The sequence below is a fragment of the Notamacropus eugenii genome, chromosome 3, assembly GCF_028372415.1.
Source record: "Notamacropus eugenii isolate mMacEug1 chromosome 3, mMacEug1.pri_v2, whole genome shotgun sequence".
Lineage (NCBI taxonomy): Eukaryota > Metazoa > Chordata > Mammalia > Diprotodontia > Macropodidae > Notamacropus > Notamacropus eugenii.
In genome coordinates this window covers 254,368,747-254,395,999 of record NC_092874.1, presented here as the reverse complement: position 1 = coordinate 254,395,999, position 27,253 = coordinate 254,368,747, and the positions used below count along the sequence as shown (strand labels likewise).

Genomic DNA, 27,253 nt, shown 5'->3' with positions numbered 1-27,253 from the left:
ATCCCAGGAGAGGCATCATTAGATCAAAGGGTATTCACAAATTAGTCATTTTTAAGGCAGAGTTCCAAATTATTTTCCAAAATAGTTGGACCCATTCATAACTCTACCATTGGTGCATTAATGTGCCTATCTTCTGAGAACCCCTCCAACAAGTCATTCTCCTCATTCTCCCCATCCTTCAAAAATCTGATGGCCATGAATTAAAACCTCCAGATTATTTTAATTTGCATTTCTCTAATTATTTGTAATTTGGAGCATATTGTGGAGCATATTTTCAAATGGCTGCCAAAGACCTGGATTTCTTCCTTTAAGAATTACTTTTTCATATTCTTTTGCCATTTGTCTAATGAGGAATGGCCATAATACTTACATATTTGAATCAGTTCCTCATATATCCTAGAAGTGAAATTTTTAACCAGAGAAACTTACTGTAAAGAGTCCCTCTCTCCCAAGCTGATTTTCTTCAAATCTCAACTGCATTAGTTTTGTTTTTGCAAACCCTGTTCAATTTTATGCAATCAAGATTGTGCACAACAATTACTTTCTGTGATCCTCGATCTCGTTTGGTCAATATTTCTTCCATTAACAATAGTTGCAAAGGGAATCTTTTCCCTTGTTCTTCTAATTTGTTTAAAATTTGAGCCTAAATATCTTGGTTATATATTTATTTGTACTGCTTATGGCATATGGAATAGGGTATGAGTTGTTGGTCTAAAGCTATTTTCTTTCAGATTTCTTTCTAGTTATCCTGGCAGCATTTTTTGTTGTGGGTCAAATATTGAGTCTTCATCTCCAGTATGTGGGCATTTTGATTTACCATATACTGCCATTATGTTTGTTTGCTTCCATATGTTGCATATTTTAGCACCTTAGTAAATATTTTATTTACCTTCTAAAGGTAATACTACGTTGCAAAATCTTACAAAGAAGAATGAGTATGAGCAGTATCATTTCATATAACCAAAAGAAACAGTGAAATAAAACTTCCTGGTATCTTTTAAAATTTCCTAGATACTTCTTTGGAAGTAAGAAAGAGATTTATTTGATAATCTATTTCTTTTGTTTATTTTACAAATAAGATATATTGCAATTAGGCTAGAACTTCTTTGCATACTTTAAAACTTAGTTATTTTGATACTGTAAAATAGCAGTGCTGTGCTCGTACAGCCATAAAATCTATTTCTCTAAAGAATTTTGTTCAAAATGAACAATTTAGATAGGCCAACATTTGTCCATGTGTGAGGAACATTACTGTCTTTCTGTATCTATTAAAGAATTACCATGACTATTGTTTTAAAGAAAAAGAGCATGACAAGCTAGCCAACTAAGTGAAATCATTTCAAGAACATTCAAGGTTGAAACCAAAAAAAGGACTACAATTTTACAGAGAAAACTGAGGTAGAGAGAGGTTAAATGATTTATCCAAGGTCACAATCCTAGCAAGCACTGAGGAAGGATTAGAACCCAAACATTTCCGAATTCTACAAAGTTCACCTCTATCCACTTTAACATGCAGCTACCCCTTTTGAGTCAGCAAAAAGGACTCAAGCAACATTCACGGAGGAAGGAGAAGAATCAAGAGAACACTGTCACAAAAACTTAGAGAGGAAAAGGTATCCCAGAGGAAAGTATGTTCAACAGTGTCAAATGAATGTTGAAGACAAGTCAAGAAGAATGAGAGTAGGTCATTGGATTCTGAAATAAAGAAATAAATAACTTCAGGGAGGGGCAATTTCAGTTGCACTATAAGGTCTGAAAGCAAAATGCAAAGGCTTAAGAAGTGAGAGGACAAAAAAAATGGAGGTAACGAGGGTAGATACCTAACACACTCAGGCAAGGTTCCTTGTCTGAAAAGAGCTTTTAATGATGAATTTTGCTTTACTCATCATTTAAAGTGCTACAGGACAAGGAGCTGGGTTCACAACTGAATAGACTTAAATTGGAAGAAATTACATTTGGAAAATGAAGTAGAACTTCCAATGATTCCAATCTTCTTGATGTTTCAAATACCTATTTTAAAAATACCAACATTATCTCAGTTATGCTATCTGACTATGAATCACAGGACACCAACATTAGAGGACTCAAATTTGCAAGTGACTAAAAGGCCGATGGAAAGCAATCTGAGTCTAAGCAGGATGGAATGTTACCAATAATGACCTGCACACTAGAAGAAGCATAAAACACATTATTGAGGGTATGACCCTTGATGTACGACCAGAAAAGATGGGCTTATACTAAGATTATACTAAGAATAAAGTGTAATGAATAGACAGCCAAAGTGTTAGTGTTGCAAACACAGCTGTAAGCTACAGAGCTGGCTGAGTTCAGATCGTTTCAGAGTTCAGCTGAATACAAGGCACTTAAGGGTCATAAAACAAAGGAAGTTTACTGTGTTTAAAAACAAGGATATACAGCAAGAATATAGCGTCATTTAGCTTCCCTGGATGCTCAGCCTCTCTCCCTTCCATCTGGAAACACGTCTAGTCAGCACATTATCAGAGTGTGGTGATTCTTGTGGATATAGGTAACTTGAGAATCTGAGAAGCATTGACTACATGTGGGGAAGGGGAAAGGAATGGGAAGGAAATGAGCATTTATTAAGTGATTATTATATGCCAGGCATGGTGCTAAGTGCTTGGCAAATATTTTATCATTTGATCCTTACAATACTCCTGAGAGGTAAATGTTGCTATTATCCTCATTTTACAGTTCAGAAAACTGAGGCAACAGAGATTAAGTTACTTGCCCAAGGTCACACAGTGTCTGAGGCTAGATTTGAACTCAGGTCTTCCTGACTCCAGAGTCAGCATTCTTTCCACTGCAACACCTAGATACCTCCTGACCTTTTATGTACCCAAGCCAAGATGCTATGTCAGGAAAGCTGGGTCCAATGAAGCTGCATGATGGGAAGGAAGTCAGAGAACTCAGAGATGCTGAATCAAGAAAACACAGATTCTATCACAGCTAGTATCCACAAAACATTAGAAGAATCTCTAGAAAGGCTTCACATGTTATTGTTAAGCATTTGCGGAAATATGGAGATAATTCAATGTAATGCAGGGTTGGTTTGCAATTTAAAATGATAAAGCAAATACTCATACTGGTGAAATGATGATGGCTGGAAGGTATAGCTAAATGCCTTGAAATGAATTTTAAGGAATCTGGGTTTTATAATAAATCACCATAAATTTCTAAAGGCAGCAGCATAACTAATTTGATGTTTGAAAAAGATGCTGTTTTACCCTCACAAGGCAAGATGAATCTGAAAGAACTGAAATAAAGATTACATACAGTAGAGAGATGTAAGACTGGTTTACACTACCACTGTGATTCAATAATAGCTTAAACCAATTTTAATGCACTCCAGACAGATTGTAGTACAACCTAGTGAAATAAAAACATCAAATTTCTGAGGAAACAAAATTATAGAGCTTAATGATACCTTAGTGAGCTCAAATAATTAATGCATAATATACAGTGCATAATGTAATTCAGATGTTAGAGTAACTTATTAGTCTAAATACAGTCCACAATTTTCTTAATGTTTGAAGTGAATATCATAAGAAGTTATTTTATTTTCCTGATTCTAAATTACTTTTTTTAAAGCTATCATTTTTTTTATTAATTTTTAGTTGTCAACATTTACTTCTATAAGTTTTAAATTTTCTTCACTCCTCTCCCGTCATCCCTCCCCAAGACAGTGTGCAAAATGACAGAGGCTTTATATGTACATTCCTATTAAGCATATTTTCACATTAGTCATGTTGTATAGAAGAATTAGAAAGAATGGGAAAGAAAAAACAAAACAAAAAAAGAGCAAATAGTATTCTTTGACCTGCATTCAGACTCCAGAGTTTTTTCTCTGGAGGTGAATGGCATTTTCTATCATGAGTCTTTTGGAATTGTTTTAGGTCTTTGCATTGCTGAGAAGAGCTAAGTGCATCAAAATTAGTCATCACACGCTGTGGCTGTTTCTGTGAACAATGTCTTCCTGGTTCTGCTCACTTCATTCAGCATCAGTTCACATAAATCTTTCCTGTTTTTTCTGAAGTCCACCTGGCCATCATTTCTTATAGCACAATACACTCATATGCCACTATTTGTTCAGCCATTCCCCAATTGGTGGACATCCCCTCAATTTCCAGTTCACAAAAAGAGCTACTATAAATATTTCTGTACATGTAGGTCCTTTTCCCAATTTTGAGATATTGCCTTAGAAATGATATTGCTAGGTCAAAGGGTATATACATTTTTATAGCCTTTTGGACATAGTTCCAAATTGCCTTCCAGAATGGTTGGATCAATCTACAACTTCACCAACAATGAATCAGTGTTCCAATTTTCCCACATCTTCTCCAACATTTATCATTTTCCTGTTTTGTCATGTTAGTCAATCTGTTAGGTATGGTGTGGTACTTCAGAGTTGTTTTGATTTGCATTTCTCTAATCAATAGTGATTTAGAGCATTTTTTATATGACTATAGAGTTTTAATTTCTTCCTCTGAAAACTGCCTGTTCGTATCCTTTGACCATTTATCAATTGTGGAATAATTTGTATTCCTATAAATTTGATTTAGTTCTCTATGTGTTTTAGAAATGAGGCTTTTATCAGAGACACTGGTTGTAAAAACTATTTCCCAATTTTCTGGTTCCCTTCTAATCTTGGTTGCATTGTCTTTGCTTGTGCAAAAACCTTTTCAATTTAATGTAATCAAAATGATCCATTTTGCATTTCATAATGTTCTCTATTTCTTGCTTGGTCATAAATCCTTCCACTCTCCATAAATCTGACATACAAACTGTCCCTTTCTCTCCTAATTTGTTTATACTATCAGCCTTTATTTTTAAATCATGTACCCATTTGGAATTTATTTTGTTACACAGTCAGTCAATTTCTGCCATACTATTTTCCAGTTTTCCTTATAGTTTTTGTCAAATGGTGAAATTTTATCTCAGAAGCTAGGGTTCTAAATTACTTTCAAAGGAGTGCTTTTCACTTCCATTAATGGACAAAAGGTTAATCATATTTAACACATCTTGAATTTTAAATATATCCTTTAATAAAATATGGGTTTTGTATACAAATTATTTTAGTCCATACAGTTTTGAAATGAAACTTAAATACTAAAAATAGTTTTAGTTCTATTAGAATTATTACAAATAATAATTTCATTTACTTAAGTTGTTAAAAACAATCTCTTGGAAAACTAATCAGTAAGAATTTAGGCACTTTGGAAATTTTTAAATCAACAAGATGATGAAAAATACATACCTGAATATAATGAGAGCAGATGTCTGAACATGAGTTATTTTCATAATTGTAGAACTTGGCTTCACTGAACCAACTTTTAATAGCAATAGTTGCAGAATATTCATTATTAGGCCCACTCCACATATTTTCACCAAGGCCACTAAAAACAGGATGAGATTTTCGCAGTTCTTCTAAATGAATATTACCTTCAGGAACACATTTCCTTGCCCAGGCTCTGGCAGTCTTTGCTAGAGCCTCATCCCAAGTCTGCAAACCAAAACAAATAAATTTTAATTATGCTTTAAATTGTTTCAGCATTCTAAAATGAGATATACAATGGTCAGAAATGGAACCGTCTTCCAAAAGTCCAGATAGATAAGAAGACCAAAAGGAGAGGATGATGTAAGCACAAAATTTAAACAGGAAGGATTAGACTGGAGTATTTGAGAGGAAAGGGGTAACAGAGGGAGTGAAATCAAAACAACATTTTGGAAAGGGGAGCTACAAATTAGAGGGAAAAAGAATAGCAATAAAATTAAATTCTAGGAACTCAGAATTGGGTAGTAAGAAAGGGGAATTAGTAGGAGGAGATAGGGATATTTTACTATAAACAAAATAAATTGAAAAGACCAATACTGCCCTAACAAGAAGGAGAGCAGAGAATACAATATAAAGTAGTTTAATGAAGGCACAAACTTAAAAATTATGACTTTAAATGTGAATCAATTAAACATCTGTAAAAAAAAACTGGGAAATGGACTTTTAAAAAAATTGCTTTATTTGAAAAATATTTAAAATATACTCAAATGAATCTGTGCTCTCACCAACTTGAATGTCTTCTCCAATTATGCATATTGCAACCTATCCATGTCTCCCCATGCTGAGCAACTTTTGTCCATGTACCCTGTACTACCATGATTCAGTAACCTCTTTTCCTCTGCTGAGGTTCATTTAATCTATATCTATCTAATTATATCTATATCTACTACCCAATCAAAATCCTGTTAGCTGTCATCTATTTACCAAACTCCAAGACATTCTTCTTTCCTTAAAGAGTTCAGTGTCTGGCTCACAGTCTTCCTCAACTTTTGTCATCATACTTGGGTGTGTAAGTGTGTGTGTATACACATACGTATACATGTATAGACACATGTCTATATGTATAGATATATGTACACCTATATGTGTATCCACACACATACACATATGTACGTATATATTCTCATATATTTGTGTAGATAAGTAGTTCCCTTAAACATCCTAACCTCACAGCTCCTAAATGTACACATTTTTCATGATCTACTTCTCAAACTCACTTCAGTGTCATGCAAAGATAGCCACACTCTTGAACTGGCATCACCCACAAATGTACCACTTCCATGTTTGTGAAATACCCTTATCAGATAATAATTTACTGTCAATTTCCCTCTCCTGCTGCCTTGCAACCCAAAGTCCTGATCTTCATCCACACCATGGTCTCTAATCCCTTGACCCCTAAATTCTTTCAAGGCCATCACCTCTACACTAGTTACATTCTTCTCCCTTCCCCATCCTGACCCAATGGTAAACTTGTTCAACACAGCACAGTTCACTTCTCTTGAGTCCCATGTTCATTTTTGTAGTCTTGCCTTGTCATGTCTCAGCCTTGTATCACTTCCATTCTCTGCTATCTTTAGTCCCACACACATGCTGCTGAATGAAGCTTGAGTTAATCGTAGAACCATATTACTGTACTGATAAATTTATGGTACATAACCTCAACTGGGCTCTCTCTCCTTAACTGACTCACAATCTCATTCTACACAGTGGCTCTTCCAAATCTTTTCACCCCTCTTCAAACTTTCATGGCTTTCCCACCCACCCACCCACCTTTCTAGTTGAGAACCTCATATTTTATTGAAAAATTGAAGCCATTGACAGGAAGCTCCCTCTTTCCCCCTCCTCCTCATTGCATCTTACCCAAATATGTTTTTGCTCCTATCTCCTCCACCCATTTCTTATGTAATGAGATAGCCATTCTCCTTGAAGAGGCAAACTCCTTTACATGCAAAAATGGTCCCAATTCCATCCTCTCTACTCTAGCAGACTGACCCCTCTCTATCATCCCTACATCTCACTTATCTTCAATCTCTCCTTGTCTACTTGTTGTTTCTCTATGGCCTACAAATATGCCCATGCCTTTCCCATCCTCAAAAACTTGATCCTTGTTTCCTGCTATCTGTCACCTCATACCTCTCCTTCCTTCTGCGGCTAAATATGCCAAGGCCATCTACAATAGGTACCTCCATTTCCTCTCTTTTCACTCTCACAATTGCCTACAGTCTGGCTGCCAACCTCATCATTCCACCAAAAGTTACTTAAGTGCCAATTTCAACGTTCTTTCCTCAATCCTCATCCTACAAACGATCAGTTACTCTTTCTATTTCTTTAGGCTTTTGTGACACTCATTTCTACCAGTTCTCCTATAAGCCTACTCTATCTTCATCTAGGTCATACCTTCTAAGGGCACTGTCTAAGGTTCTGAAGGCTCATCCGTGGTGGCTGAGGCTACCACAGTGATAAGATCCAGTAGCCCACTCAACAGGCCAAGTTCCTGGGTGTTCTGTGGGCAAGGACCCAAAAAGAATGAGACCCCTTGACCTGAAACCACACACCACAAAGAAGGATGCCCAACGTGTATCATCAGCCTTTGGGCTTCTGGAGACAAAACTGGGACCATCTGGGGCAGCTTGAATGGGGCCCCAGCCAGCAAGGGCAGGGTCGTCATCCATTTTCCCAGCACTTGGTATGGTGCCTGGCACATAGTAGGCACTTAATACATGGGGCTGGCTTGAACCACGGATTCTTACCTTTTTTACAAGCCATGGGCCCCTCTGGCATCATGGTGAAAGACTGTGGATGCTTAAATGCTTAAAATACAAAGGAAACCAATTACCCTGAAATGCAAACTTGGACAATTCTCAAACTGTTGTAGTTTGAAACGTTAACTGGCTGATGAGAGTGGACGCTAAAACGGAAATAGGAAAGTATTTCTAAATCCACTCACTATGAGCTGGAGATTGGCTGCTGGCGGGGACAGCTGCGTCCGAAGCAAATTGTGCATTTCCACACATTCGTGGATAAATTCGACATCATCGATGTCTGGAACGCTGCTCTTGGACGGCGCTTCGATCGTGAGAATCAGGAGGCAGAAATGGAACGGCCAACGCCTCATGGCTTCAACTTGGCCGCCGGGCCTCGCGCCTCAGGTACCAGGCATGCGCAGCAAGCTAGCGCCTGTCCAGCTCCCAGGGCTTTTGATTGGAGACTTTTCTCCAGTCTGCTCCTCTGCTCCGCCCCTGCCCAGAATACCCGGGGCTTTGATTGGAGACTTCTCTCTTGTGTGCTCCTCTGCTCCGCCCCTTCCCAGAGCTCCTGGGTTTTTGATTGGAGAGTTCTCTCTCGTCTGCCCCCGCCTTCCCCCTGCCCTTTCCCTGAGCTTCTAAGGCTTTGATTGGAGGGCAGTGTCACCTATAAGGATGGCTCCCTAAGTTGTGATTGGAAGGATCCCTCGCTGAAACAGTACTCCCCGCCCTCAGGTTCTTGTTGGCTCCGCCCACTCCCAGACTCTTGATTTGTCAGGATACTTTGGACCCACTTCCTATACTCCCTCTCTACCTTGCACCTGCCCAGAGCTCCCCAAGCTTTGCATGGCAGGATCACTCATGGAAGAGATGGCAAACTTGTTGAAGAAAATACTCTAAGGCAAAGATTCTGAACTTGGGGTCCATGAATTTTTTTTAATAATTGTATTTCAAGATAATTAGGCTCCATTATAATTCTGTGGAATTTCATTCTGTGCATTTAAAACATTCAGAAGAGGTCTTTTGTAGAAAGGAGAATCAATCCTCCTGACTTTTTGCAGTAGAGGAACCAGACAGGGACAAGCCTATGAGCTTGCTTTGAAAGATCCCATGCAGGTTAGATTTGGAGGAAGGGGCTGGAGTGGAAGACTTCAGTGGTATTTGGTGAAATTTCTAGGTTTTGTGGTGGTTGTCTTATCTTGTGAATTCAGTTTTAATGACTATAGATTGGGTGAATATTTCCTGTGTTCCTGGAAGTTTTTAGTTTGGAAAGATATGGGAAACAATGACTACTCCTGATCATCTTCCTGATCACATAACTCATAAATAGCAAGTGAATTCTAACATTTAGAAATGATATTTTGTGAGCATTTTATTCTGTACATTAATTTTATTTGTGGGTGTCAGAATACAATTACATAAATATTTTCAGTGTTAGAGACTACTGCTTATTACAAACTTTATGAATAAAGACTACCGTAACTTACACAGTCCAAGTACTATCATTGGAACCTGTGCATTTACTTGGAAATTATACAATTATCCCTGTTTTGAAGTTTTAAAAAATCTTAACCGCAAAACCTAAGAAAATATCTACTCTAATATAATACTTTATGAAAGCCAGTGAGAATCAGGGCATTCAAAATACATATATGTATGTATATACCTATATAGTATTCTATATTATGTATTTATCATGTTGCATGGACTGATTATTAATTTCTCCTTGTATACGTATACATATACATAGATATGATATAATCTTTCAAATAACCTGACAAACTTTTAAATAAATTAATTAATCTGAGTAATTGAAGATTCTGTACTCAAATAATGTTTTAATTGTACATTTAATTTTAAGCAAAAGTTTATTAATATAGCATGACAACAAATCAAATGGCAAAAATAAATTAGACAAGTGGAAAAGTAATCTGAATTCCAACATTGTATTATTCTCATGCATAACTTTGTCTTTATCTTGTCTAAACCTTGTTTGGTAGCCATTGTTAACACAAATTTTAATGATGACAGGGTTTGTATTAAAACCTGATGAAGGCAATAACCACATTTACAATATACCAAAACACCAGATTCAAAAGTTCAAAAATTAAAGAACCTGGACACATCTGCTTTTACTTCACCAATTATTCAGATAAGTGGAAATATTCAGATACTTGGAAATACAAACATTGCAGATGGGCATTTTTAACTTTAATGCTAATGGTTTTATTGTGCAGAAATAACCAATAATCCAGAGGCAATGCAGACATTTGCCAGCTGAGAGACACCAGTATTTCAGCTGAAAAGCACAATGACAAGGAAGCTACTCCTCACTATCCCCTTTCAAGAATATATTTCTCACATTATAATGGCAGTTCATGGAAAAATACTATTTGTTTCACAACAATTCATTTTACAAACTCTTTTTTTTTTTTTACAATATTGGTTAACAGTGGCAAAAATTAAGTCAATTTGGTACTCTAACAACAGAATTTTAAAAACTGATTGAACTAAAAACTAATTCTTTTGTCACCATGTAGGAAGATGTTAAATTAATGCTTTAGTTGATAAAACCATTGTCCATCTCAGTGCAGAGCTTCATTCATTACTCACATTTTTCTTTTAGATTTAAAAAGAAAGTTTTTTTTAACTTGGTCAGAATAAAGCAGTTCTTGTTGGCTTGTTCTAAAATGTAATTTTGTGTTTCAAAAACTGTGAATTTACTTACTGAGAGTTTATTTCCATGAATTATATTGGAATACCATATTTCATTTTGAAATTCCTTTCCACTGTTAATTGTTATATAATGGTCTTAACATATAAGATCTTAATATTATTCTTAAATATATATTTATATAAATATATTGGGCAACCCTTATGTCACACATCTAACTGACAATGCCCATATATTCTGTATCGTGAATCATGGTGATGATATTGTCATATTGGAGCCAAAGCAAAATATATCAACTAATTTGTTTTATAGTTTACAGTAACTTTATCTTTAATGCCAAGGCACTCATTCTATTGGTAAACAGGCATATGAAAATTGTTTCACATTTATGTAGCTATAATGCCAAGTTCACATAAATTACTTTTTCAGCCTTACCACCTGATTTCATTAGTCCATTTTTTTTCTTCTCCACAGGATCTCCTCTGACCTGCTATTTAATTCAAATGGGAGAGATATTTAAGGCATGGAGATTTAGTAGAGAATTGGATTGATGGTAATTAAGCCTTCCTCATAAACTAAGTCATTAAATGCATATTTGGGTATTTCTTTTGGAGTAGCAAAATACCAGGAATTGCTAATGCCAGTAGTACCAATCTGACTGACACACACATTTGACAAAATGGATTACAAGTCATCCGACGAGGAACTTCCCATCTTGGATTCCAGTAGGGGTAACCTGTTACAAGGACAGCACAGAATAGTTATTATAATGTCACACCAAAAAATAGCTTAGTTAATAATTAGCTATTTTAATGTATACATACTTTCAACTTTGTCACGTAATGGATTTCCTAGAAAGAGAAAAAATACAAATCAAAAGGTCTTTAGGTTTTTTTTCACTTTTAAAAATAAATCAATTATCAACTTAGGAAGCTAATTTTAGTTATTTTTAAAACACATAATAGGAAGATTTAGAGCATTTAAAAGTTTATGCTTTCAAATTACTGACAGAAGCTATGAATCAGAAAATATTTGTGAAAAGCTTTTGTATGTACAAAGTATATGTCTATCCTAGCTAAAATTGTGAACTAAAAAAGATTTCTCATTGGTACCTCTCAATCTCCTCCTTTTTTTTAACCATCCTGGCACTAAAGCCCTGCCATCACCTAGGACCCCTTAACTGCCCCAGGACCACAATGAGTGCCCCATTAATCCAAATTCCCAGAATCTCTACCTCCTTGCCCTTTCAAAAGATTTCTATATTCCAGCCAATTTGGCAAAGACATCCTCCTTACTAACCAAGTGTGGGAATGATTAAAGTTTGAATAACCATATTTAATTCTGTATATAATTTGCAAGTCAGCAAAAATTGTACTTTCAGTAGTTATTCCTTGTCTCTAGAGAAGTATGAGGGAAGGTAGGCCTAGCACAAAAGGGAATAGGCAGTCTTTTATGTGGTGCTATTTGAAAGGTGAAAAAAATTGTCACAGTGTGCGAGAGTTTTTTCTGGTAGATTTAGATCTTCGTAGCAGTACAAGGACATAAAAAATAATTGTCTAACTAAAAAACAAATTTCCCCCAAAAGTCTATCAGGTGCCTAAAATTCCTCCCAATGGAAGCTAGGTGGTATGATCGATAAAACACTGGGCCTGGAGTTAGGAAGACCTGAGTTCAGATTCAGCTTCAGAAACTTACTAAACAGTATGACCTTGGGCAAGTCATTAACTGTTATCTGCCTCAGTTTCCTCATCTGTAAAATAGGAATAATAGTGCCTCCCTCCTAGGGTTGTTGTGAGGATAGCATGAAATAAAACTTTTAAAGCATGTAGCATGCATGTAGCGCATAATAGACTCTATACAAATACTTGTTCTCCCCTTTCTCCATTGGCTTCACAATAATAACAGTGACATTGACATTTATACAGCATTCTAAGATTATTATTATACAAACTTTCATATACATGATCACATTTATCCTTCATAATAACTCTGTGAGGCAAGCATGGAAACTCCCATTTTGCAAATGCAGAAATATTTATGATTTGCTCTTGTTCACAAAGCTAGTAAGTGCTAGTAAGGTGGCTTTGGAATTCAAGTCTCTCCTGACTCCAAGTACAGCACTGTTTTCAGATAAATACATTAGGGTTAAGGAATTATGCTAGGGATGGGGTGTGAAGAGAACATGTTATTATTAAATTGTTATGTTCTTTTTAAGTAAATTATTAAGCAGCTTTATGTTTTTGTTTACTCAACAAAGATTTATTGAGTGACTACTCTAGCTATAGTACATGGAACTTTGGAAAATGAAAATATTATCATTTCTATCCTTAAAGAGATTTCATTTCGTTATTGAGAGTTACCTTTGCTTCTTTAAGACAGATACTGGCAAGCTAGCAAGCTCCCAGAGGAAGTCACAAAACATTAAAGGGCCTTCAGATCATGCCATATGGGGAAATGAAAATCTTTAGTATGGATAAGAGAGCACTTAGGATAGATAATGTAATGATCTTAAAGTGCCTGAAAGACAGTTTTGTAGAAGAGCATTTAGATCTGTTCTTTTTACTCCTAGTACCTTCTATGGCCAAAAGTTGCCTTTTTTTCCTTTGGGTTTACTGGCTACATTTCTTGCTCAAAGATCAAGCCTTTTAAACCCAATTCACTCTGGAGCTTATAAACTGGACAACAAGTCCAAACCCACTAGAATGAATATAATTACCAAATAGTATTTGTTTCTCTTTTACGCAGAGCACTGAGAGTCTTCTCCCTGAGTGATTTTTTTAAGTAAAGAGACCATCCCTTTAGTAACTACTTAAAGAAGCCTATTCATTGAATGTGTATATCTCACTCAAAAGTGAGAATGTGATAAGACCTTAGTGTGAAAGGGCCAGGGTCTCTCATAGCATCCTGGGCCATCTCCAGTCATCGTGATGAATATCAGGCCACTGGACCCAGATGGCTCAGGAGGAGAAAGTGAGGTTGGTGACCTTGCACAGTCTCCTTCACTCCACTCAAAGTCAACGGCAAGTCATGTCATCATCTTGATGTCATGCTCCTTTTTGAGAATGAAGGACAAACGCAAAAAGTAATAACAAAATTGCAGAGGCAAAATTAGGCTCAATATAAGAAAAGAACCTTCCAAATAATGAGAACCAAAAGTGAAATGAGGGAATTCAGAGGGAATGAGTTCCCTGTCAAATGGAGTCTGGAGGCCTACTTGTGGAATATATTGTAGAATATATTCTTGTTTGGGTATGAGTTAGTGGCACAGTGAATAGAGCCCTGGTCAAGAAGTTCAAATTTGACTAAGCAAATCCCTTAAACCTTTGTTTCTCATCTGTAAAATGAGTGTAATAACAGCTCACAAGACTGCTGTGAGAATAAAATGAGACAAATCTTTATACAGTGCTTTGCAAACCTTAAAGAACTATGCAAATTATTATTGTTATTTTTATTTCTTCTAACGTTCTGTGACTCAGTGAGAAGCTAAAACTTTTAAACTCATTCAACTGTGGAAATCCTCTTATCCCATTTAATTGTTTTTTGTAATTTGCAATTGTTAGTTTTTGTAATCATTGTTGCTTACTGCAAAGATTGTTTTCACAAGTATCTCCTTCCTCACAAAGGGCGCAATAGTAAGCTTTTGTATAAGGTGCCTCTCCAACAATATTCCCTCTACAAAAACAATAATATTCATTAGTTAGGTAGTTATCAATAGTTATCATGTCAATTGTTTATTTTTAAATTCTATGAATATGTTATTACTAAATGAATTAAAATTATGCTGATTTCTGAAAGCTCTTAATAATATCAAAAGAATTCATTAATCATCTCCTGAGAAATCCCAAAAGAAAAACTCTTAGGAATATTGTATCCAAATTCAAGAACTCCTAAGGCAAGGAGAAAATATTGCAAGCAGCCAGAAAGAAACAATTCAAGTATTATGGAAATACAATCAGGATAACACAAAATTTGGCAGCTTCTACATTAAGAGATCGAAGGGCTTGGAATAGAATATTCCAGAAGTCAAAGGAACTGGGATTAAAACCAAGAATCACCTACCTAGCAAAACTGAGTATAATACTTCAGGGGAAAAATTGGTCATTCAGGGAAATAGAGAGCTTTCAAGAATTCTTGATGAAAAGAGCAGAGCTGAATAGAAAATTTGACTTTCAAACACAAGAATCAAGAGAAGCATGAAAAGGTAAACAGGAAAGAAAAATCATAAGGGACTTACTAAAGTTGAACTGTTTACATTCCTACATGAAAGATAATATTTGTAACTCTTGAGACTCTTCTCAGTATTTGGGTAGTTGGAGGGATTACATACATAGACAGATGGCACAGAGTGAGTTAAATAGGAAGGGATGTTATTTAAAAAATAATATTAAGGGGTGAGAGAGCAATACATTGGGAGAAGGAGAAAGGGAAAAGTAGAATTGGGTGAATTTGTTGTTGTTGTGTTTGTCTTTCCTTGCCGAAGAAGACCATGCTGGCAGAGAAATGATGACATGACTTACACTTAACTGTTTTGAGTGAGAGAAAGTTGTGCAAGGTCATATGCCTCACTTCTCCTCCAGAGCCATCTGAATCCAGTGACCAGATATTCATCAGGGTGACTGAAGATGACCCAGGATGCAATGGGAGACTTTGGCCCCATTAGGCCAAGGTCCATTCAGGTACTCACAAAGGGTGAGGTAATGCCCATTCAGTGAATAGGCCTCTTTAAGAAGTCATCAGGGGAAGGCTCCTTTAATGAGGCAAAGAAAATAACTACACCAGGCTTGGAGGAAAACAGCAACAGTTACTATTGATAATCACTCTTAAGCCAGGAGGGTCCAAAAAACAGCCCTTAAGTAGAGCTTGGGCAGGATCTAGTGTTGTCCAATCTATGGGCTTCAGAGTGCAGTAATGTTTAAGGTTTTGGGAAAGGAAGGGAAAGGAAAAATCTAGCCAGTAAATCCCACATTAACAGCATCCTCTGGCCATCCAAATTTACCTTCCTTTGGAGAGGAGAAGGGGAGGGGAAGATAGACAGGAAAGGAGGAGTTGAGTTACCCAGCCAACTGGGTCCCCATTCAGGCAGCTGTGTCTACTCACACATTGTTGTATTCATCCTTCATTGCTGAAGAAGACCATGCCATCACAGAAATGATAACATGACTTGCACTTGACTTTATTTTGAGTGAGGGAGGGCTGTGCAAGGTCACCAGCCTCACTTCTCCCATGGGGTAAATTATCTCTCACATAAAAGAGGCAAGAAAAATCTTTTTCAATGGAGGGGAAGAGGAGGGTGGTGAGAGGGAAAGATTGAACTTTACTCTCATCTAATTTAGCTTAAGGAGGCAATAACATGTACACTCAATTTGGCATGACAATCTATTTTGCACTACAGTAAAGTAGGGGGGAAGGGGATAAGGGCTGGAGTGGGGTGGGAGGTGATAATAGAAGGGAAGGCAGATGAGGAGGCAGTAAGTAGAGGAGGGACAGGGTCAAAAGAGAGAAAATAATAAATGAGGAGCAGGATAGGATAGAGGTAAATATAGTCTTTCACCATATGACTGTTACGGAAATGTTTTGTGTGACTATACAGGTATAATCTATATCAAATTGCTTGTCTTATCAGTGGGGATGGGTCAGAAGGAAAGAAGGGAGAGAAGTTGGAACTCAAAGTTTTAAAAGTGAATTTTAAAAATTACTTTTACATGCAACTGGGAAATAAGATATACAGGCAATAAGATACAGCAATCTATCTTGCCCTACAAGAAAACAGAGGGGAAAGGGATAAGAGAAGGGAGGAGTGTGACAGAAGGGAGGAATATTGAGGGAAAGGGTAATCAGAATGCATGCTGTCTTGGGGTGGGTGGAGGGGATAGATGGGGAGAAAAACTGGAACTCAATATCTTGTGGAAGTGAATGCTGACAACTACAAATTAATTAATTAAAATAATAAAAAGAATATTTCTGTGACTTAAGAAAGTATGGAAGGGATAGATTCAGAGAAACCTGGGAAGACTTGTATAAACAGATGCATAGTAAAGGGAGCAGAACCAGGAAAACAATTTATAAAATGACTTCAGCATTGTAAAGGAAAACAACAGTGAGAAACTTAAAACTCTAATCATTGCAATGTTTTACTATGAATCTAGAACATGATGTCAAATTAAAATGGAAAGAGGGTCACTAAACTGTGCGTAAGGCTGTCCGCTGGCTACATACTGACTTAGAAAATCACATGTTAACATGGTTCATAGAGTTATCTGTTAAATACAAAAGGAGCTGGATTTATGGTGGCCAAAATAGATACTTTCTAGTTTATGAAGTTCTAAATAAATATGTATAAAGCAAAATTGTGCATCACAACTAACAAAAGAAAATTGCAGGACACAAGTCATTATACACCCTTTGAAAACCACAGTTCTAGACAAGCATGTCCATATTTGGTCCTCCAACATCTCTATGACAATGCCTCAATGATCTGTGGAAGAGGTAGAGGACAGTGTTATACAGGGTTACATTGTTATGTCTTCTTCCACGTAGTACTGCTCCCCAACCCCTTTTTATATGATTTCTTCTACTTGAACTACATAATCCTATAGGTCTTACTGTTACTCTTCTTAATAGCAAACAAATCTACAATTAATTTCCATTTTAAAAAGTTTTAAACAACATAATTACTTACGCAGGTGAATAATTGCACACAAACATTGCAATATGTTTTCCTAAATTAGGACACATTTTAAGAGCACAGCCAATTTTATAGGAAGCAGCCCAGGCAACCTAGAGGAAAATGGATTTAAAAATAAAACACCCTGAAAATTATAAGGCAATGCTTACATTACATGACCATTTGGGAATAAACTGTACTTTTGGGGGCAGCCATGAAATGAGTCATTTAGTATTTCTTGGGTACCTCAGCAACCTCCCTTCTCCAAAAGAATTATTTCTGAAAGTGATCTCACAAAACCCGTCTTTCTACTGCTATACAAATAAAGCATTATATTAGTCAGCAGGGTATGATAATGAATGAAGGAGAATCCTGGAGTGAGGGTCCTTTCCCTTTGGGGTTCCCTTCGGGTATAAAGAAGAGAGCACAGCAAATGGTTTTAAGGAGTTTTCATTAATGGAATCAGTTTCAGTATGGGTTTCTGAAATACAAATGAATTAATAATATACACTCCTGGGAAATATTTAGAATATTCTTTTCCTTAATTTAATCATTTCTGCTCTCAGTTCTACTCCTTTGTCTGTTATTTCTCATTTGGCACATCCAACTTCCTACTCTTTTCCAGACCTTGTGCATTATTTCCTTCAAGTCAACAATGTTTCTCTCCAGGAAGCACTCTCAGATAAACATCTTCCAACTCTGATCAAATCTATAAGACCATTTGATCTTGGACCTGATAATTTTGCAAAAACTTACGTTTTTTTTTTTTTATCATCCCAAGTACACTGTAAATATTTTGGGGGCATGATAACACATAATTTTTGTTTACATAACAGCACATGATAGTTACAATGAACATATGTACGTATGTACATCTATATGTATATTTGGAAATATTTCCAAAGAGAGATTTGGGGTAGAAGGTTAATTGTTTTTTATAAATTTGGTATGGAATCATTAAAACAAATAAATCACATCTAGGCATATTTTGGAATCTCTGCAGAAGGAACACAGTATTCAAAAATTTTTTTCAAAGTTGATTTTTTAAATATTGTTTTATTCATGGTTTTCAATAAGAGAAATTGGCAAAAGAATAAAAGATATTTACCTGAGTGAAATGGCCACAGTATCGTCTGTAACACTTCCTGAAGCCTAACTCATAATGATCAACTTCACTGAACCATTCAGTAGTAGCATTTCTGGGAACATGTTTGGTATATGTGCCCATCCACATATTTTCTCCTACAGTTTTAAAAACAGGATGGCATTGATATTTATGGCCAATATGAATATTATGTTGGAAAACACATTTTTTTACCCATGCTCTAGCAGTCTTTGCTAAAGCAGGATCCCAAGTCTGAAAGAGAAAAATAAAAACAACCAAATTGTGCATAGTTAGGAATTGAAGTAAAATAACAATTTTTTTGAAAGTTTACATTTATTATTCTTGTAAAACACAAATGTGTAGTCTTAGCTGTTTGTTCCTTAAAAGTATACTCTAATCTCCTTGGTTACTTTAAGTAACTTATCAGTGCTCCATGTTGTCAATGTGGATATGCCTCATACTGACACCAATTACAAACCTTCTGCACCATTGTGGATGGTCTTGGTGAGTTGCTGTGACAAACAAACGAATGAAATGAACGAATGAATGAATGAATAAATGAATGACTCATCACCTTTCAATCAACCTAGAAATGAACTTCTCTGAATTAGGCTGGTTCATAGATAACAGGCAGATTGTCCATTGCCAGGCTAGTACTTGTATAGTGGTCTTTGAAAATTTTGTCAAACTTGTCTGCTGATGTTTCTTATAGCTACAAAACACCTTGATGTATGAAACATTAAAATAGACCTCAGGTTTCCATTTTACATGACTATACATTCTCAATTCTAGAAAGAGGTTGAGATTTGCCTTAAAAGAACAAAGACAGTTGCTGTCTCTTGGATGTGTTTTCAAACCTAACAACTATAATCTCCACTTGTCTACATATGAAAATGAAATATTTTAAAGTCTCATTTTACCCATGTCTTTTATTTCCTTCAAAAACCAGAGCAGTCAATGAAATATTTACTGAGCATTTATATTGTGCTCAGCACTCTATTTTGTAGTTAGAGTATTAAGCATGCATTTTTTTGCCTAAATAAGCATCCTGCTTTAAAACAAATTTCCCTGCTCCATTCTAGAAAGTTTTCATTAAAGATGGATTACAAATCTACAAAACAGAAATTGATTCCACTGCTTAGCAGAGGGCCTAACGCATATTTGGCACTTACTATATTTTCATTGACTTTGACCCAAGAAATACACAGTTGAATAAAAAAGGAGATAACGTGGATATAAGTAGCAATAATACAGGTTAAGATGCAATAAACAATGCACAGATGAGAGAGCAAACAGGGATGAAGAAATAAGACACAAAGTTCAGAATTAGATGACAGAAGCAGGTGTGGAATGGAGGGGTGGATGAATAATTGATAGGAAATGCAGTTGTATGACACTGAAGTGAAAGATCAGCATTTTGGATTACTGGACCCTAGACAGATATGGCAGAAGGACAGTGAATTCTCCCTTGATTCAAGTAGGAGGAGATAAAGTTACATTGTATTTCAAAAACTACATAATTATTTCAAAGATTCCACACTGTTTGTTGCTACAAATGCCAATAATTCTAGACTAATCATTACTTCAAATAACAAGCGTTCAGTTCCTCATGATGCTGTACAGACGTGAATGGTGGAGAACTGCGAACTCAGAATTACGACAAGCCAGAAAATGACTGAAGAGAAGAGTGTAATCAGGCTGGGAAGTGTTACCACTGGCCACTTGCATAAAAATACATTAAATAGGATTCGTCTGACTTCAAAGTGGGTCAGTCTTAGAATAAGAGTGAGAGATGGAGAGGAAGAGGAGGGCAAGAGGGAAGCATACAATAAAAATCCTAAAACACCAAAAGAAAATGAGCTCTTTGAGAGCAAGGACTATTGTTTGTGTTTTGGGTTTTTGCCTTTTTCTGTATCCTAGGTACTTAGAAAAGTGCCTGGCATATAGTTGCTTAATGAATGCTGTTTGACTGAGTGATTAGCCCTAGTGCATGCCTTTATAACCTTATACTTAGATTATTGCAGTAGTCTGCCTTTTGGTCTCTCTGCCTCAAGTCTCTCCCCACTACATTCCATCCTCCACTCAGCTGTCAAACTGATCTTCCTAAAGCCCAGGTTTGACAATGTCACCCTCTCCAGTCTCCCCATTTGTGGCGCCAACTCAATATTCACAGTAAGCAATATTCGGGTACAATTCTGAATCATGAGATACAACAGACTCTGCACATAGAAGACAGAACCAAAACATTTATTCAGACACCAGAAAGCCAAATCCATTAAAGTAACAAAGGAATCTATACACAATAGCAATGCAGAGAACAATACTATCTCTAAACCTTCCCTCTGGTAGGTTTCCCACAAATCAGGTCCCTTAAACAAATCACAGACATGCTCCCCTTAAACAAAATGCCCTTCTGTTACTCAGAGCCAACTGTGGGCTTGCCCGAATCCTTCAGTTCTGATTGCTCTCATGACCAACTTTCTCTCAGCTCTGCTCTCTTCCTCTTCTACCCTTCCTGCTCCACCCCTTCCTGTTCCATGTGATTTACTCATGAGACTCAGGATTCCATGTGATTTAAGCATGTCACACTGGCCTATTAATAAATGGAAAAGATCTTCCCATTTAAATTACCATTACACCGTTCAATTTACTTCAGTGGCTTCCTATTGCCTCCAGGATGAGATATAAAATACTTTGTTTAGTGTTCAAAGCTCTACATAACCTGGCTCCTTCCAACCTCATTCTTAAACCTCATGCCTCCACCCCCAATGTGCTCCATGATTCAACAACATTGTCATCCTTGCCTGGACCCATACTGGATGTCTCCCATGCCTGCTAGTCTCTCCCCATCATCTCGATATCTTGGCTTCCCTGGTTTTGTTCATGATTCAACTAAAGTCCCACCTTCTGCAAAAAGACTTTCTTGATCTCCTGATCCCCTTTAATGCTTTCACCTTTCCTGAGATCATTTCCAATTTATCCTGTATACATCTTGTTAATACATAGTTCTTTGAATATTGTCTCCCTAACTAGACTATGAGTTCCTTATGAGCAGGGGCTGGGTTTTTTTTGTTGTTTTTTTGTTTTTACTTTCTTTATATCCCCAGTACTTGTCCCAATACATAGTGGGTATTTAATGAATGCTGGTTGACTGACTGATACTAAAACTGAAGAAAGTAAAAATAATCAGGTAATACTTAGATGGTGGGAAGGCTACTGAGCCCTATTCAGGGCTGCTTTCCTCCTTCTCTGTCTACCTGATTCACCCAACTCTCACTTGTGACTCCAAGAAGCTGTAGCATGCTCAGTGGCCACACTCTGGTAAACCATCTCAGCAGACAGGCTAGACCAGTTTGAGAATAACCAACAGGTTACCATCAAAGTGTTAGGGGGTGCCTACCTCAAGCATGTGAAGACTTCCCCAGTGGAATGGACAGTTGAGAGCAACTTGTTCCAACAGTCATGAAGGCAGCTGAAGTAGATGCTGTGGAGTGTTTTCAGGGATTGGGAACCTACAGCCTCAAGGTCACATATGGCCCTCTAGGTCCTCAAGTGTCTCCCTTTGACTGAATCCAAACTTCACAGAACTAATCCCTTTAATAAAAGGATTTGTTGTGTGAAACTTGAACTCAATCAAAAGGCCACACCCAAAGATATAGAGGTCACATGTGGTCTTGAGCCCCCGGGTCAGACATTGAAGATAACTAAGGTTATCCACTGCATACTAAGTCAACTCCAGTCATCTTGACTTTTGTCATGCCACTGGACTCCAATGACTCTGCAAGAGAGTGAGGCCGATGACTTTGAACAATTCTGCCTCACTTAAATCCAATTTACGTATGAATCAAAAATCATCACCCATACCATTTTACCATTTTTTTTGCCTACCTCAAAATCCTGTGGTGACAGGCAAGTGATGAAGCAATGGATATGGATACACTGGGAATTGTAGTCACAACCCTGCACACCAGTGGCCCAGTCTTCTCATTGGAAACTTCAGTGGGACTGAGCAGCCCCCTGGCTGAGCAGCCTTTTATGGATCTTACTGCTCACCTCCTGGCATGAGGAGGGGCCAAGAAAAAGCGTTCCAAAAATTGTCGGCTTCACCCAATCCTGGCCTGCTTGCCACAGTAGGTAAGACTACCATTTTGCAGTTGAAACACACACACACACACACACACACACACACACACACACACAAACTTTTGCAAAGATGATTCCACTGATCATCAGTACATAGATGCACATACTTTTATGAACAACATGGTATCCAGTAGACTGGAAAGATGAAAAGCTCCTGTTGCAAAAGAGCTCAGCAGGTATTGCATCCAAATAGCAACCCTGAGTGAAACAAGGCTGCCAGTGAAGGCCAGCTTGCTGAAGTTGGGGCTGGATACACCTTTCTCTGGAGTGGCTGTAGTGGTGGGGAACATTGTAAAGCTGGCACTGGTTTTGCAATCAAAACTCATCTAGTCAACAAGCTTGTACACCTTCCAAAAGGGGCAAATGACAGACTCATGACAATGTGATTGCTACCTACAGGAAAGTGCTATGCCACCCCATCATCAGTGCCTATGCTCTCACCATGATGAACTCTGATGAGGTCAAAGAAAATATTTATGAAAACCTGGAGACCCTTATCATCAATGTGCCAGAAGAGGACAAGCTTATAATTCTGGATGACTTTTATACCCGAGTAGGCACAGACCACCAGAAATGGCAAGGAATCCTTGGGAGACATGGAGCCAGAAACAGCCCAGCAATTGTCACTTACTGCTGAAGACTTGTGCATCTTAAGACCTCATCACCAACCACTCTCTTCCTTTTACCTAAATGCAATAAAACTTCATGGATCCACCATTTCAGCAAGCACTGGCATTTAATAGACTGTGTCATTGTAAGGAAAAGAGACAGACAGGATATGAGAGTTATGGAGGTGATCTGTCTTGCATGGTGCTAGACTGATCACAAACTATTCAAGCTAAATATTTATATTCAACAAAAGTGGTGACTGCAAGTGAAAATGGCTACCAGAAGACAATGTCAACAGATCAGAGAGCTTCTCCTAGAATGAGCACTTTTTTGCTAAGGTGGAGGGACAACTGAGCTAATACACATTTGGCAACAATGGAGTAGAAAAGGACTGGGCATTGATCAGAGATTTGGTGAACAGCCCTGAATTAATTCATTTGGCTCAAAACACTCCTTAAGCATCAAGATTGGTTTAATGAAAATGGTGGGGAAATTCAGAAGCCACTAAATGAAACAAGGGAGAATTCCACAGGATTTACCAACATGATAGTTGTTAGACTTCTTCACTGAGGACAAAATCAGCATCAGACTCTTCTATCAAATTGATGGTAAATTATTTGGCTTGAAAAGGCTACAAGTCAATACTGAATTGTCGGGAGAGTTACTTCAAGACTTTTTGTTCACAAATGATTGTATACTCAATGCAGCCTCTGAGGTTGAGATACAACAAAGTATGAATCATTTCTCTGTTGCTTGTGCTAATTTTGGCCTACTAATTAACACCAAGAAAATATAGGTTCTCCACCAGCTAGCATCACACCATCCATACGTGGAATCATTAGTTACAGTAAATGAAATTTCGAATGCTGTGAATTAAGTTCACTTATCATGGCAGTATACTTTCCAGGGATGTACACATTTATGATAAAGTTGATGCAGGCATTGCCAGAGCTAGTTCAGTGTTTGGGAGGCTCCAAAGGAAAGTATGGAGAGAAGAGATATTAAATTGCCTACTAATTTGAAGGCTGACGGAGCCATTGTGCTGACTTTGTTGTTGTAAGCCTGTGAAACCTAGACAGTATACCAGGGCCATGACAGGAAACTGAATCACTTTTATTTGAATTGTCTTAGAAAGATTTTGAAGATCACTTGGCAAAAGAAGGTACCAGACACTGAGGTCCTTTCTCAAGCTGAACTGCCAAACATTCAAATTCTATTGCAGAGAGTGCAACTCCAGTGGGCTAGCCATCTTGTTTGAATACCAAATATGTGTGGAATTCTTTTGTCTATGGCAGCACATGAAATAAAGAAAACATTTTTAAAGGTCTTCAGTCCTATGGAGAAGCTAAATCCTATCTCTTTTTGCCCTCAACAAAACTGGGAGAAGGAAGAAAGTTATAGTTGAATGGAATTGTGGCCCCTAAGCTCATCCTTGGAGAGGAAAAAAAGGAATAGTTGAGTGAGTTTTGTCTTATGTCCGAAAACTCCCAGAAGCATTATTTAACGAGACATTTGGTCTTCAAATATCACTGGACTAATGAGAAGTGCTTGTAAAAGACCGCCATTAAAATAACTGCAGTTTAAGTAACAAAGCTAGTTGCTGAGGATGAAGTGGTAGAGAAATTTGATTAAGGCTTGATAACCTTCCCATATCAGATTATCAAACACTCTGATATTTGACTAAAATGTAAAGATTGAAAAAGGTGAGGATGAAGAGAAATTGCAGACATTATTGACATGGAAGTTATTTTTGAGTTGGCTTCCTGTACGTAGTCAGACCATCCACAAAGAGTAAAGATCAGCATTTATGACAAAGGAGAGCAAAGCATGATAATAAAGAGAAAATGATATGGCATACAATCAAGATTTAATAGTCAATTATCTAAACATACTATTGAAAAAATTTAAAAGTACTGGGAAAATGGCAAAGTGTTCCCAACCTCTACATATAACAGTTGCAAAATAACTGTGATGATTACAATTATATTAGGGGAGGGGAAGGAGTAAGAGGAAGCAATTCAGTCAAGGAAGATACTTGTGCTACTTTGATATAATGGTAAAGAACATTGATTTAGAATCAGGAGTCCTGGCCATGAATCTGAGGACTGACACTATTTGTGTGACCTTGGGAGTACTCAGTTTTCTCAGCTGGAAAATGAAGAGGCTAGACATTAGTCTGATTAGTATGGTTTTTAAAAATTCCTTCTTGTTATAGATACTACCATACAGCATTATGCAATGGGCAGACTGCTAGATTTGGAGTTCTGTACCCAGGTTTGAACCCTGGTTCCATCACTTACGGCCTGTGCGACCTTTTGACAAAGGTTTTACCACTCAGTCTTGATTCCTTCATCCGAAAAATGAGCAGTTGTACTAAAATGACCTCGAAGGTCCATTCCAGCTCAAAGTCTATGAGATTATTTACCTTTGCTTCTCTCCAGACTTTGATTACCTCATCTGTAAAATGGGGATAAGAATACCTATGCGATCTGCCTCATAGGGTTCTTTTGAGGTTCAAACAAAATACAGGCTTTGTAAATCAGAAAGTGCTAGATAAATGTTAACTAGGATTAATTATCACCATGCTACCCAGTTCTTTCTCACCATGTATCTCATGTTTCCAGCAGCCAGCCTGATTTTAGATCGCATCTCATTGTGGATATTGACACAATCCTCGATAAATTTGGGATCCGTGATTGTTGGTGTTTGGGGGTATGATTGTGTGACCATAAAGGCCAGAATCAGGGCCCATAGCCAGGGGAACCTATGATTCAACTTCATGGGTTAGGGATTTGAGTCACTGAGATCCTGAAGGGACTGGAACACCTCAGCAATCTCCCAACAGGCACTAACGCCCCTCAACGGCTGATTCTGCCCCGCCTTGACCACGCCCTAGTCACGCCCTCACTTCGTGGTCCACACCAGCCCAAAGCCCTGCCCCTACCTTAGTCAGACTTTGCCCCTCTCCACCCATCCTAGCCCCACCTCCAGTTTTGTCTGTTCCTGTGCCCTCCCTCTCTTCCCCCTTCCAACTGCACTCTTGGGTTTGCCATGCTGTTTCCTCTTGGAGCCTTGTTCAGGATATCTAAAGTATTAGTCCAACTTCTGGTTGTTTCTCCAGTATTCCTCCATCATCCTTGCCCCACACCTGCCTCACTTCCATACTCCTCAGTTCTGGTCCCCAGCCTCCATCACGTCTTGTGGCCTCGCAATCAGATCCCCACCCTGAAAGCTCCAGGCGTCTGACATGACTTTGGGAGTGGTAACTTTGAAAGAATGATTAAGAACTGAGCTGGACAGAGGCAGGAAACCCTGACCCAAAGCTGGGGCACGGGGGGTGGGGGAGGTGGAGGGGGGAGAAGGGGAGGGGAGAGGAGAATAAAGATAACATCACAAAGGTAGCTAGAACGTTTATAAACTGCTTAAAAGATCTGCAAAACACTTTATACTTGGTATTGAATTTTTCTTACAACAAACTTATTAGTTAAGTACTGTTATTTTATGTCATTTCATAGTAAACAAATTGAGATAAGTCAAATGAGTTGCTCAGGGTCTTATCTGGAACAGGATTTGATTTGGGTCTTCCTGAATCTATCAATTAGCATAGTAATGCAAACAGAAAGAAGTAAATGAAAAAAATGTTTTGTTCTACATTCAGAGTCCTTCAGTTCTTTATCTGGAAGTGGATAGCATTTTCCTTTGTGAGCCCTTTATGCTGTCTTGGATCACTGTGTTGCTGAGAAGAGATGAGTCATGCATAGTCACACAATGTCAATGATACTATGTACAATATTTTCCTGGTTCTGCTCATTTGACTTTCCATCAATTTGTACAAGTCTTTGCAGATTTTTCAGAAATCTGTCTGTTCAGCATTTCTTGTTGTATAATAATATTTTATTACATTCATACAACAAACACAACTTGTTTAGCCATTCCCCAAAGGATGCGCACCCCCTCAGTT

At 37.5% G+C, this 27,253-nt stretch overlaps 2 protein-coding genes across 2 annotated transcripts in view; both read right to left on the bottom strand.

The window, feature by feature from the left end:
* GLIPR1L2 (GLIPR1 like 2) overlaps positions 1 to 8,522 on the bottom strand; it is a 29,853-nt gene extending 21,331 nt beyond the window's left edge. Inside the window, exons 1-2 of the mRNA XM_072655406.1 lie at positions 8,301 to 8,522; positions 5,276 to 5,521 (exon numbers count right to left, since the gene is read on the bottom strand). Coding sequence (XP_072511507.1) covers positions 5,276 to 5,521; positions 8,301 to 8,468 — 414 coding nt within the window. The 5' untranslated portion in view covers positions 8,469 to 8,522. The remainder of the gene's footprint in view (positions 1 to 5,275; positions 5,522 to 8,300) is intronic.
* A 1,424-nt stretch (positions 8,523 to 9,946) lies between these two features.
* On the bottom strand, positions 9,947 to 26,637 carry LOC140534409 (GLIPR1-like protein 1). The gene is made up of 6 exons (XM_072655405.1): positions 25,897 to 26,637; positions 18,544 to 18,792; positions 17,451 to 17,548; positions 14,355 to 14,443; positions 11,596 to 11,622; positions 9,947 to 11,507 (listed from the first exon to the last, which is right to left on the bottom strand). The coding sequence occupies exons 1-6, from the start codon at positions 26,071 to 26,073 to the stop codon at positions 11,347 to 11,349; spliced, it is 801 nt and encodes a 266-aa protein (XP_072511506.1). The 5' UTR covers positions 26,074 to 26,637; the 3' UTR covers positions 9,947 to 11,346.
* Positions 26,638 to 27,253: the final 616 nt, after the last annotated feature.

Bases quoted from the DNA above. Each gene is read 5' to 3' on its own strand.
- LOC140534409 (XM_072655405.1), bottom strand. From the start codon at position 26,073: ATGAAGTTGAATCATAGGTTCCCCTGGCTATGGGCCCTGATTCTGGCC. The intron at 17,549-18,543 runs GTAAATATCTTT...ATTTTCCTCTAG, and splicing joins ACTGTGGCCATTTCACTCAG to GTTGCCTGGGCTGCTTCCTA. The intron at 11,508-11,595 runs GTATGTATACAT...TCCTTGTAACAG, and splicing joins ATTACGTGACAAAGTTGAAA to GTTACCCCTACTGGAATCCA.